The 12,044-nt window shown below is 62.5% G+C and overlaps 1 protein-coding gene across 2 annotated transcripts; it reads left to right on the forward strand.

The window, feature by feature from the left end:
• The first annotated feature begins 1,229 nt into the window (after positions 1-1,229).
• On the forward strand, positions 1,230-9,201 carry PDDC1 (Parkinson disease 7 domain containing 1). Of its 2 annotated transcripts, XM_012651977.1 has the most exons (8): positions 1,230-1,322; positions 3,503-3,579; positions 4,238-4,343; positions 4,699-4,806; positions 5,806-5,900; positions 6,861-6,954; positions 7,185-7,296; positions 7,417-9,201. In XM_012651977.1, exons 1-8 carry the CDS (start codon positions 1,259-1,261, stop codon positions 7,421-7,423), a joined length of 663 nt encoding a protein of 220 aa, XP_012507431.1. In that variant the 5' UTR covers positions 1,230-1,258; the 3' UTR covers positions 7,424-9,201. The 2 variants fall into 2 exon arrangements, with proteins under 2 accessions (XP_012507431.1, XP_012507432.1); XM_012651978.1 differs by lacking the exon at positions 7,417-9,201 and having other exon boundaries at positions 7,185-7,300.
• Positions 9,202-12,044: the final 2,843 nt, after the last annotated feature.

Genomic DNA, 12,044 nt, shown 5'->3' on the forward strand with positions numbered 1-12,044 from the left:
ACAATGCCCCTGGTGCCCACAGGCTTTGAGGGATGCTTAGGAGGTTGATGAGTGCAGAGGAGCTACAGCATTTCAGGCGGAGGGGGGAGTAGCAACTGCAAAGGCACCCAGGGAAAGGCTCAGGCATGCTCCAAAAAGGAGGAATTCACCAACAAGGGCAGCAGGGGTGACTGGAGATCCAGGGCCGTGGGCCAGCTCTGCAGGGCTGAAGGCCCCAGGAACACATCCCATCCTTGGATCCCAGGACCTGAAGTTCTAGAGAAATGAACAACAAAACCCTTCACTGCTGCACGGCAACATGATTTGGGGTCCTCCCGCACCTTCCGTCTCAGAGTTTCCAAAGGCGGCATCACTACCTGCTCAGCAGAGGCCCTGGTACCTGGCCCCCGAGCCTCCCCCTGCCCCACCAGGACACCAGGTACCTGAACAGCATACACATGATGCCCCAGAACTCCACGCTCAGGAAGGTGTGCAAGCCCCAGGATCAGGACCTCAAATCTGACCCTGGGGAAGGGCCCTGGGAGGAGGCTCAGCAGGGCAAGCTGACCGACCCCCGCGGACACCTGCAACCAACTGTACTCCAGGAAAAACTGCTCCAAATGCAGCTTGGCCCAACAGCACCCTGGATTTTGCTCACCAAACTCATTACTCCTGGGGTGCCCCTATCTCGGGAAGTGGCACCCTCATTCTCCCAGAAGCTCAGCTCAAACCCGAGTGACCCTGGACACCTGTCATCCCCCAACTGCCCTGCCCAGGCGCAACCCATGCACCCCACGCCATCTCCCTGGATGCCTGAGAGTCCCGCGGGTGCACCTGAGCAGGGACGGCCACTCGGGCCCCCCTCTGCACGCACGTGGCCCGTCGCCCTCGCCTCCCCGCCGTCCTCTCAGCGAACGGCCGCAGCTAGCTTCCCCGGGGCCCACGGGCCGGCTCCCACCCCTGGCCGTGCGCCCAGGGCACGGCGCTCTGCCCGACACTGCGGGTGTCGCGTCCCTGGCAGCCGGGGACTGGCACACGTGGCCCTCCGCCACCGGACGCCGGCGTCCCGGGGCAGGGGCTGCCCAGGGAAGGTGCCCAGGCTGCGACGCGGCGGGCCTGGTCCGCTCGGGTCTGGGGCGCACGCGCAGAGAACCAGCCTAGGGCCCTCCGCGCACGAGCTCACGCATGCGCGCAGTCCGCCCCGGCACGTGACCTACGGCCTCCGGGTCGTGCGCGCCCACGCCCCGCGCACGCGCAGGCTGAGCGCCGTCCCCGCGCCATGGCGTCCGAGCGGCTCCCGAGCCGGCCCGCCTGCCTGCTGGTGGCCAGCGGCGCCGCCGAAGGTGAGGGGCCGAGGTCCGCGGGGGCGCTGCCGGGCGAGCTCCGGGGTCGTCGGCCCGGGGACCGCGGCGGGAGTCACGGCGGTGCCGGGAAGAAGCGCAGGCGGGGGCGCGGGCCGGCCGGGGTCCTGCTTCTGGGGCGCTCCTGTCGCGGAGACCGCGGGCCGGCGGCGGCAGCCCCTGGGGGCGGAGGGAGGGGCGAGGCGGTTCCGGGGAGCGGACCGCTGCTCTGGGCTCGGGCGGCGGGTCCGGAAAGGGGCTGTCGGTGCCACGGGGCAGCCAGGCCGCGCGCCCCTCGGCACCAGGGTGAGCTGACCTGGGGCTCACGCGGGACAGGGTAGCTGGTGGGGGGTCCCTGTCGCGGGCACCAATGCTGCTGGGGCTAAGGGGGGCCCAGGCGCCCGGCAGGGGAGGGGGAGGATGAGAGCTGAGCCCTTTGCAGAGCTCACCTGTGTTCTCCCTGTCGGAGAGGGTCACAGCACAGGGAGGTGGGGCCGGGGTTGGGACCCAGGAGTCTTCTGGGGGTCTAGCTCCTCAGTGTGGGCAGGGGACGGGTGACCACGGAGTCGAGGCCACGGCCTCCTGAGCTTCAGTGGCCCTGAGTGGTGGGCCCCAGCCTCGGCGGGAGGGGCCGTGAGAGTGGGGTTTAGTTCTGGAGAAGGGGGTTGGCACTGATCTCCAGGGGCCCTGGTTGGAGCAGGTGGGTGAGGAGGGGTCACACCAGGTGGGCTGTGCCCCAGGGGAGGCATGTTCAGGACACGGATTTGAAAAGGCCAGTAGGCTTGGTGGGCGGTTCTTCAGGAAGTGCCAGGAAGTAAGAGTGCCAGGAACTGCCCATGGGGCAGAGTCTGGGGGGTGTTTTGGGGAGACTTTGTTTTCCTTGATATACAAACATTTTGCAATGAGTGTGTATTAATTTACGAGTGAATAAAGATGAAAATTCGGTTTAGGGAATTGGATCCCAGGATTAAAATAAATGTAGAAAGAAGTTGACCATGCCACTTAAGAAACACACTTGTGGTCTGTGCTCTCTGGCAGTGCAGGTGGGCAGGGCTTGCCTTTTCCTGGTGGGCTGTGGCCCCAGAGCCTATGGGATTGCCTTCTGGACCGGGTGTCGTGTTGGTTTTGTTTTTGTTGTTGTTGTTTTTTTGTTTTTTGTTTTTTTTTTTTTTTTTTTTGAGACAGAGTCTCACTATGTTGCCTGGGCTAGAGTGCCGTGGCATCATCCTAGCTCACAGCAACCTCAAACTCCTGGGCTCAAGTGATCCTCCTGCCTCAGCCTCCCGAGTAGCTGGGACTACAGGCATGCGCCACCATGCCCGGCTAATTTTTTCTATATATTTTTAGTTGTCCGATTAATTTCTTTCTACTCAGGCTGGTTTCGAACTCCTGAGCTCAAACAATCCGCCCGCCTCGGCCTCCCAGAGTGCTAGGATTACAGGCGTGAGCCACCGCGCCCGGCCTGTTGTTGTCGTTTTTTATGAGTCCTTTGATGGACAGGAGGGGGCTGGGTACATCAGGAGGGCAGACTCCCGGAGCCCAGTTGAGGAAAGGGGTCCTGAGTGTTCTCCTGGAGGGAGTGGGGAGGTGTCAGGACACACCTGCACTCTATGGGACAGTCCGCTCACTGCCACCCTTCCCTGGTTCAGCCTGGGGACGGGAACCTCAGTCCCTGGTGGTTCAGTGAGCACATGAGCGGAGTGTAGTTGAACTTCATCCTCTGGTTTGCTTTCCCGGCAGAGGCCTTCCCTAGAGAGGGTATGTGTGGGTTGAGGCCACGAGTTGGGGTGCGAGGGGTGTGTGTGTGATGGACACTTAAGATGGGCTGGGTCCTGTCCCCGGTTCCGGCTAGGTGCTGGAAGGTAGAGGTGCCAGGCTGGGAGGAGAGCCCACCCTGGGGGATGCCGGGCCCCCTGGTTGGCTTGGGGGTCTGTCTGGGGCCAGTGGGCTGGAGCTGGCAGAGCACAGACCTGGCTGTGCCCCTCTGTCCCACGTGCTTTGAGCATCCGCCTCCTGGACGTGAGTGGGTGCCGCCTCTGCCCCAGGGTCTTGAGAGGTGAGCTACCCTGCTCTTCAGGGTAGTTCCGGGACCAGGACAGGCCCCGGCGGCATCGGGGCATCTGGGGGAGGGTCGGGGGCAGGCTGGCCCTGTCATGCCTGTACCTACCTGGACCCTTCTGCAGGTGTGTCGGCCCAGTCCTTCCTCCACTGCTTCACGATGGCCAGTGCCACCTTCAACCTGCAGGTGGCCACCCCTGGGGTAAGTCCAGCCACTGCCCCCTCACTGGACACTTGGAGGGTGCCAGCACTCTGTGGGAGGAGTGGGGACTCTCCCCTTTTCCTGGGCTCTGAGCCACCTGTCGGAATGGGGGCCTTTCTGTACAGGTGTGCACGTGTGTGTGCCGAGGTGAGGCTGGGCCCCATGCGGGCAGGTGCAGAGGTTTCCACTGGGGAGATTCTTGACCCTCTGATACCAAGGGACCCAGGGCTATCAGACGTAGCTGGGTCATAACAAGGATGCAGTACGTATTTGTCACTGCGCATCTCAGTCACCTCCAAGGTGGGTGGGACAGTCGCTGCCACTGCGTAGGCAGGAGACGGAGGGCCAAAGGGAGCAAGGAGTGGGGAGCTGTGGTGAGACCCTGGAGTGTGCCCTGAGATGGGGACTGTGCTCGGCCACCATGCGTGGAGGGCCCACTCATTGGGCCTTCCTTGGCCACTACCTGTTCCTGTTGCGACAGGCCTAGTGGCCACAGAAGCCCCCCACCTGGGAAACCTGGTGAAGGTGGCCAGGCCATCAGGCGCCTCTGTGCCCCGAGGGGATGCCGTTGGGTCACAGCCCCGCGTCAGTGTTGCCAGGCTCCCGCTGACCCCACTGCGGGGTGGCCCCTGCTGACCTCAGCGCTTTGCTCCTCCAGGGCAAGGCCATGGACTTCGTGGGTGTGACCGAGAGCAATGCCCGCTGGGTGCAAGACTTCCGCCTGAAGGCCTACGCCAGCCCTGCGAAGCTTGAGTCCATCGACGGTGGGCCCAGGACCCCTCCTTGCTGGGCAGGCCGTATTCCTCCCCTGCCCCCGGGTTCCAGATGGCCTTGGGGTTTCAGCAAGTTCCCTGGCTCTGCCCCTGAAGCCGTGGAGCCCTGTGACCATCTGGGACAGTCTCCAGCCCCCGTCCTGGGTTCCTGGGCTCCCCTGGGGGAAACGCGTGGGCACCTGGAGACGAGAAAGTCAGAAGCGCCCATTGGAATGTGGCGTGGCCCTTCGGAGCCATAGCCCATGTAGGCAAAGTGACAAGTGATGTCACCTGGCCAGCTGGTCCCTGTGGAGGGTCTGCCCTGGCTGCGCGGCCTCTCCGTGACTGATGTGTGGTCTCCCCCCAGGTGCCCGGTACCATGCCCTCCTGATCCCCAGCTGCCCTGGGGCCCTGGTCGACCTGGCCAACAGCGGGTCGCTGGCGCGAATCCTGCAGCACTTCCACTCTGAGAGCAGTAGGTGACCCCGGGGCTTGGGGGCTGGGTGGGTGAGCAGACCCAGGAGGAGCCGGCCTGCCAGCAAAAGAGGCGGGAAGATACCTGGGGGGGCTCGTGGGTCTCTGGTCAAGTCACACGGCAGCTGGGGGTGGGCGGCAGGGACCGCTGAGGGTGCAGGGTTCAGGTTTTGGATCTGGAAACGCTCGGTGTGGAGAGCCTCTGGTTCCGACCCAAGTAGCCGAGCTTGCTGTGCCATCCACACAGACACTGTCTGCTTCCAGTCACCGCCCTGTGAGCCTACCAGCTCCCCAGAGGGCTGGTGGCCATGCCCTCCCGGGCCCCCAGGGGTGAGGCGGGATGCTGGCTGGATTCCTGGGGGAAAGCGCAGCCTCCAGGCTGGGGCTTGGGGTTCCAGGCCAGCGGGGCCTGGGTGGAAGCTGTTCCGAGGAGCCCTGGCAGCTGTCCTGGCCGGGGCTGGGCTGCACCGAGCACGTCTGCCGGGGTGGGTGTTCCTGAGGGGTGGTGCGCAGGCCGGGGATCTGCACAGCACCCTCGACGGTGGGAGCGGGGGCCTCTGTCCCTAGCACCGCCTGGACAGGCAGCGATTGTTCCTGGCCACTCAGCCGTGGGGGATGCCCTCGTTCCAGGCAGCCTCTGGGGAGGAGTCAGAGTGGTCCCACTGCAGGGCACGGGCACCGCCTCGGGGAACCTCTGCCACCCACACCGGGGCTTCCTCTTTGCAGCCCTGCAGGGGCCTTTCCCATGGCTCTGCCACGGTAGCAGCCGGGGACGGTTGTGCACTTGGAGTTGGCCTGGAGCACCCGGCGGTGGCCGTGTTGTGTCCTGGGGTTTGGTAAATAGACCTGGAACCCCGTGACTCCTCGTGCATGTTTCTCAGCCGCCAGCACCGGAGCTGCGGGCGCTAAACCAGAGCCTGGGCCTGAAGCAGCAGCTCAGGGTGGTTCCCGGGGGGAGGGAGGGTGCTGCCTCAGGCCTGCCGTGCCTTGCTGCTTTCAGAGCCCATCTGTGCTGTTGGTCACGGCGTCGCTGCCCTGTGCTGTGCCACCAATGAGGACAGATCCTGGGTGTTCCATGGCTATAGCCTGACAGGGGTGAGTGCTCTGAGGGCAGAGGCCGATGTCCCGGGTTGGGTCCCCAGAGCAGATTCCTGCTGGCCCCAGGTCCCTGTTGTCCCCGTGTGGCTGGGGCTGCTCTCTACTCCTGAACTGAGAACACGTATCCCACCTGGCTCAGGACGGTTGGGACCTCGGCTGTCGATGGCAGGGGACAGGCTGGGAGCCCTCTGGGATGGGGTGAGGGGCATCGTGGGAGATTCTCTGTGCCACCTACTCTGCTCCCAGCCTGGGATGCGGGTGGAGACTCCAGAGCCCCTCCCCCCAGCCCAGGGCCCTTGGCAGTGGACGTTGGGAGGGATGTGGACGCCAGTTGCACGTGGGCCGAGTCGGGGTGCTCAGAGCCCTGTGGGGCGCGTCCCAGAGAGGCAGAGGTCTGGTGGTCGGTCTGAGACCGAGGCAGTGACGTGGGCTCGGGTCACCTGGAGCAGCAGGACTGGCCGGTGCAGAGGCCCTGGGTCGCTGGCCCCTTGCCCCACCCAGCTGGGATGTCACCCTCCCTGCTGAGGGGCTTCTCAGTGGGTGCTCAGCTGCCCTCTGAGGGGAGACACCCAGTCTCGGGTCCAGGTGGCCATGACCCCCTCTTGTGAGCCCGTGGGTAGACTTGAACCTACCTACGCTGCATGTGCCCTGCCCCAGCCCTCTGCCCACCGAGGGGCTCACCCGTGAGCCTCCAGCCCGTCTCGTTCTGGTCGGCTGTGTGCTCCAGTGCTGGGGGAGCCAGCCCCTCCCAGGGACACCCCGCGGCGGGGACAGCCAGCCTTTGGCTCCGGCTGCTGCAGCCTTGTATCTGTCATGAGCAGGGACACCCCCATCCCACTCCCACGTGGTGGGTGAAGCTCTCTGCTGACTCGACCTCCCGACACCTGGGGTCAACCTCGGGCAGGGGGGGTGCTGGGGGTGGCTGTCCAGGCTCAGGGTCCCCCATGTTCTGCGCAGCCCCCGGTGTGTGAGCTTGTCAGGGCCCCTGGCTTCGCCCACCTGCCGCTCATCGTGGAGGACTTTGTGAAGGACTCGGGCGCCAGCTTCAGTGGTGAGCCCCCCACACTTAGGGGGACGGGGTGGGGCTTCCTGCTGCAGCCTGCAGACGCCCGGCCACGCCGGCCTCCTCGCCCTGCCTCGCGTATACCTCTGTGGCTGGCAGCTCGGACCCAGGCAGGCTGACCCACCTCCTGACCCACTGGCGCCTGCCTGGAGCCAGCGGAGTAGGAGGGGTGCATCGTGGGGGCATCCCCTGAGGCTGGTGTCCTTGGTCCTGCTCAGCTAGCGAGCCTGATGCCACGCACGTCGTGCTGGACCGCCACCTCGTCACAGGCCAGAACGCCGGCTCCACCGTGCCTGCCGTGCAGAACCTGCTCTTCCTCTGCGGCAGCCGGTGAGGGCACCGGGGTGGGCGGGTTCCTGCTGGACCAGCTTCTTTCCGGGGCCACAGCCACATGGGCAGTGATGAGCTGTGTGCTGGTGACCGAGCCCTGACCATGTGTCCATCCTGCAGGAAATGAGCCTGCTGGGTGGACGTCACCACCTGCGAACAGCCCAAATGTCCGCCTCCGTGAGCCTCCAGGGACCCTGCCTCTTCCTCCCAGCAAGGGACCCTCGACCCTCGATGACGGCGCGGTCTGGTCCCGTGGGATTGTCAGGCCTCCAGGAATGAGCTGTGGGGGTGTCGGCTCTCAGGTGGAGGGACTGAGCCCCCGACCCCCTGCATGTTTTCCTCAGGTAGGAGGCAGAGATGAGACCCAGGCCCCGCAGGAGCTGTGCTGGCCAGCGGTGGTCCCCGAGACGCCCAGGCTGAGCGTGCGGGGAGAGCCGGCTGGCTGGAGGGGTCAGCCACAGGCGTCCTGGGTGGGGGCTTGCTCTGCTGCGGCCTCTGCTGCCCACCACCCTTTAGCTGTAGGGGCTTCGGGGAGCTGGCTCAGAACGCCTCATCTTGACCAGAGGTGGACAGGGAAACTTCTGGTATGTGTGGCCTCCTGTCCCCAGACAGGCTGGTGCTGGCAGCACTTTTCTGCTGAAGAAACTGCCCTAACTTGAACCCCTGCCTGGCGGTGGTTTCAGAATGTAATGGGGACCCGGTCTAAGCTCTGGGTTGGTCCTGGGGCACCTCAGCGTGGATGCAGTGATGTTGTCCGTCCCACGTGAGCGCTGCGGGAAAGTTAGTTTGGTTGTGAATCTCGTACCAATGTGAGGTTCTCCGCGAGCAAGTTGCCACTCCCCACAGCCCCGGCCAGAGTGGCCTCAGGCGAGTGGACAGTGCCACCCCTGCCTCCCAGACAGGCCTTTACTGGGAACCCGCTTCCCTCCTGGGCACTGCTCATTCAGCCCCCGGGGGCTGCCCGTTGGTCCTGGAGTAGCCCCTCTGCGAGTGGCTCAGGCCCCCTCGTCCCCCACCCTGAGCTTGTTCTTCGCCTTTCTCCGGCCACCTCCCCGGCTCAGCTTGTCCGACGGCACGGCTGTCCTGCAGTGACCTGGAGGGAGGCCCCTGCTGATCCCAAAACTGTCCGATAAGGAAAATTGAGAACAAAGTGGAAGAAGGAAGCCGGGCACGTCCCTGTGCTCGGAGGCCACCTCCCCCACCCTCCAGCGTCTCTAGGCCGTGGCCAGGAAGATGCTCCTGCACCCGGCCGTGGGCGCAGTCTGTCGCACGTCTGCTGTCTTCCCCGTGTGGCGGATGTCTCTGGACACAAGCTTCTTAGACTAAGATCGTGCCTCAGTGTCTCAGTCCATTCAGACTGTTACGACAAAATGCCATAAATCGGGTGGCTTATAAACAACAGAAATCTATTTCTCATCGTTACGGAGGCGAGAAGCCCAAGATCAAGTTACCAGCGCTAATCCCATTGGTGAGGGCTCCACCCCATGACCTCATGGCCTCCCAAAGGCCCCACCTCCTAATACCAGCACCTTAGCAGTGGGGATTTCAACATGTGAGTTTGGGGAGACACGTTCAGACCGCAGCGGGATGTATCGTAGAGGCAACGGTGCAGAGCGCCTCTGACGGAGCCCCGCTCAGGCCACGGCACGTGTGTGTGGGAGCAGGTGAGCTGGGCTCTGACGCCCTGCAGGTCTCTTCCTTCTGCGGCCACGTGCAAGGGGTGGGCCCGCTCCAAGGGCCTCCCCACTGCACTCCGTCCTCTCCGGGGGCTGGGCGGGGGCTAGGGTGGCCCACCAGGCTGGGGACGAGACTAGAAAAGGGGTAAAACCTCAAAAGTGGCAGCTGGGTGGGTGAGGGTTTCCCCACATGCCCAATGTGTGTTAACAGACCCCCACGTCTACCCGGGAGAAATAAAAGCCCATAAAGACGATACGTGAATGGTGAATGTTCGTACAGGAGTTCACGGCAGCGAGTGGGTGAATTGTTTCATACGGTGGGTGTCGGTGAGTTCGTTAACGTTGGTGTCTGTGCACTACGAAAAGGGGACGAAGGGCCACGCCAGGTGGCTCGTGCCTGTAGGGAGGACCGCAGGAGCTCAAGGGTACAGTGAGCTGTGATCCTGCACTGCACTCCGGCCTAGGTGACGGTGAGACCACATCTAAAAATTAAAAAATACTGAAGTTCTTCTGAAAAGATTTTAATTTTCTGAAGTGAGGTCTCTGTTGCCCAGGCTGGGGTGCAGTGGCTATTCACAGGCGGGACCATACTCACCCCATCCTCCCGCCTCAGCCTCCCCAGTTGCTGAGACTGCAGATACCACCACGCCCAGCGAGGGTTCTGGTAGTTCTGTGTCGTGGGGGGGCCTTGAAAACTGCCGAGTGAAAGCCGGTCACGAAAGGCCTCGTGTCTGACCCCACGTGTGTGGTGTATCTAGAACATGCAGGCCAGGGGCAGGAAGTAGATTGGTGGCTGGCTGTGGGTGACGGGTATGAGGGGATGGAAACGTTGTAAATCTAGAAAGTGGTGGGCCAGGTGCAGTGGTTCACGCCTGCAATCCCAGCACTTTGGGAGGCTGAGGTGGGACGGTCGTTTGAGGCCTGGAGTTCAAGACCAGCCTGTGCAACATGGCCAGACGCTGTCTCTACAAAGATGAAAATAAATGGAAGAAAAAGTGGTGATGGTTGCAAAACTCTTATGTAGTAACATGGTAGAATCACGCGCTTAAGTGGCTGAGCGTGATGTTTGTAAATTACACCCGCAAAGTCAGTTTCCACACGGACCCGAGCTCGGTCCCCGGCACCCTGGGCTGGCAGGTCTCCGGGACACTGGTGCTGTCAGGACCGGGAGCCACAAGACCCTTGATGGCCTCTCAGGACACAGCTGTGGACCCGCTCAGGGAGTCTGGGGGCTCCTGTGGGGGCCTTGGCCCACCCTGTGCACCACCCTGCTGAGGGGAGGGTGGGACATGAGGCCTTGCCCCAGGGGCGTTGGCTGCCTCAGCACCACCCGGCCTGCTGTGCCCCAAGGCTGACGCTCTCAGCACCCTGCATGGGCAAGGCATGTCCAGGCTGGGGGCTGGTAAGGAAGCTGCTCCGACCCCCACAAGTAGGGACTAAAGGGCCCTCACTCACCAGAGCCTGGTGTCCCTTGAGCCAGGCAGCACCCACCTGCAGAGAGGCATGGGGTGCAGGGGCTCCCGCAGAGGGGAGGAGGAAGGGGCTGCCCTGGAGCGGCTGAGGCTGCCTGCTGACCCCTAGGTGGCCCCAGGGCACTCCCTGGACTACTGGCCAGCCTGGCCCTTTGTGCCCACAGCTGGGAGGCTGGACTCCCTGGTGGTCCGACCTGGACTCTGGCCCTCGCCCTGTAGTGCTTCTAGGAAAAGGGGCCACCCTATGGACCACCTTGTCACCACACCCCTCCAAGCCCTTGGCATGCAAAGTCCAAAGGCTGCAATGACCCCGCAGGGGTGCAAAACCTGTTGCCTTAAGGCAAAGTGTCGCCTTCTAGGCCCTTAAGTCTGGCCTTTTGACTGAATCCAAATTTTGCAGAACAAATCCTTTCGTTAAAAGGGGTGCAGCAGAGAAAGACGAAGCTTTTCTTGCCTCCTTTAGTGCTTAAAAAGATTTTTGTTTTTTTTTGAGAAGGAAAGTTTATTAATTTGCCAGCGAACAAGGACGTTGGCAGACTCCTGTCTCGAAGCACCAACGGCCTGCTTCTGAGCAGAAGCACAGAGCTGGTCAAGGTTCGGATTCATCCCATCTTTGGCTAAGACGGTCTTGTGACCTCCCGGCCATCTGTGGCACAAAGAACAAAGGACCCTCCTGTCTCTCCCGACCACTAGCCTCAGGGAGGGATGTAGGTTTTAGTTCTCAAAAAGAGTGAGAGTTTAGAAGAGAAAATATTTTTACCTTTTACAGGTCACTTTTTCTGTTACAGTCATGACGGGGCCGTTTGCCGTCTGTGGCGAATGCATCTTGCTCTGTGAACCTACCTTGCCCTTCCTTGATACACTTTGTTTCACGCTTGCCTTGCTTTTGGTGTGTCTGGTCATCCTTTGGCCAACAGCACACCAAGAACCAAGAACAGATTAGGACCTGACACATACACCAAAAATATTTTCATTTTTTTCTCACTTAGATTATCGATAGCAGTGTTACTGAAAATTCAGCACTTGTCCCTGAGGCCACATCAGAAGAACGAGGACAAGTGGTTTGAAGAGGAAAGAGAAATTTATTAATTTCCCGGCAAATGAGGAGGTTGGCACACCCCCATCTTAAAGTACCAATGTCCTCGGAAGATTCTTGAAATCAGAGGGCTGCAGGCTCCCCACCCCTGGGTCTCAAGCTGGGCCGCTGCTCCGTGGTCGTCAAGCTGGCGGCCAGTGCACAGGTGCACATCGTGCAGCCCCCAAAGGTGTCACCTCTGCCCCGGGCACGCCCCTGGCGGCCTCCACGTAGGCCCACCCTGGGAGGGCTGCGACGTGCCTGGGGCGGGGCTCTGGGAGCCCCTGTCATCAAAGGCCCACCCTGCGCACCCCAACTCCACCGCTGCACCCTACAGGCCTGGGGACACAGAGGAAGCTCTCGGGCAGGTCCCCGCCCAGGAAGGCCCCCAAACTCGCAGCCCAGTGGCACAGTGGGCAGTGCTTTGGCGCCCTGACCCAACCCTGTCTCCCTGTGTCGCCCAGGTTGCAGCCGACAGCTGGGGCAGTTGGTGCTGAGGGGACAAAGGGGACCAAGACAGCAAAA

Source organism: Propithecus coquereli, unplaced genomic scaffold (genome assembly GCF_000956105.1).
Source record: "Propithecus coquereli isolate 6110/MARCELLA unplaced genomic scaffold, Pcoq_1.0 Scaffold377, whole genome shotgun sequence".
In the NCBI taxonomy this organism is placed as follows: domain Eukaryota; kingdom Metazoa; phylum Chordata; class Mammalia; order Primates; family Indriidae; genus Propithecus; species Propithecus coquereli.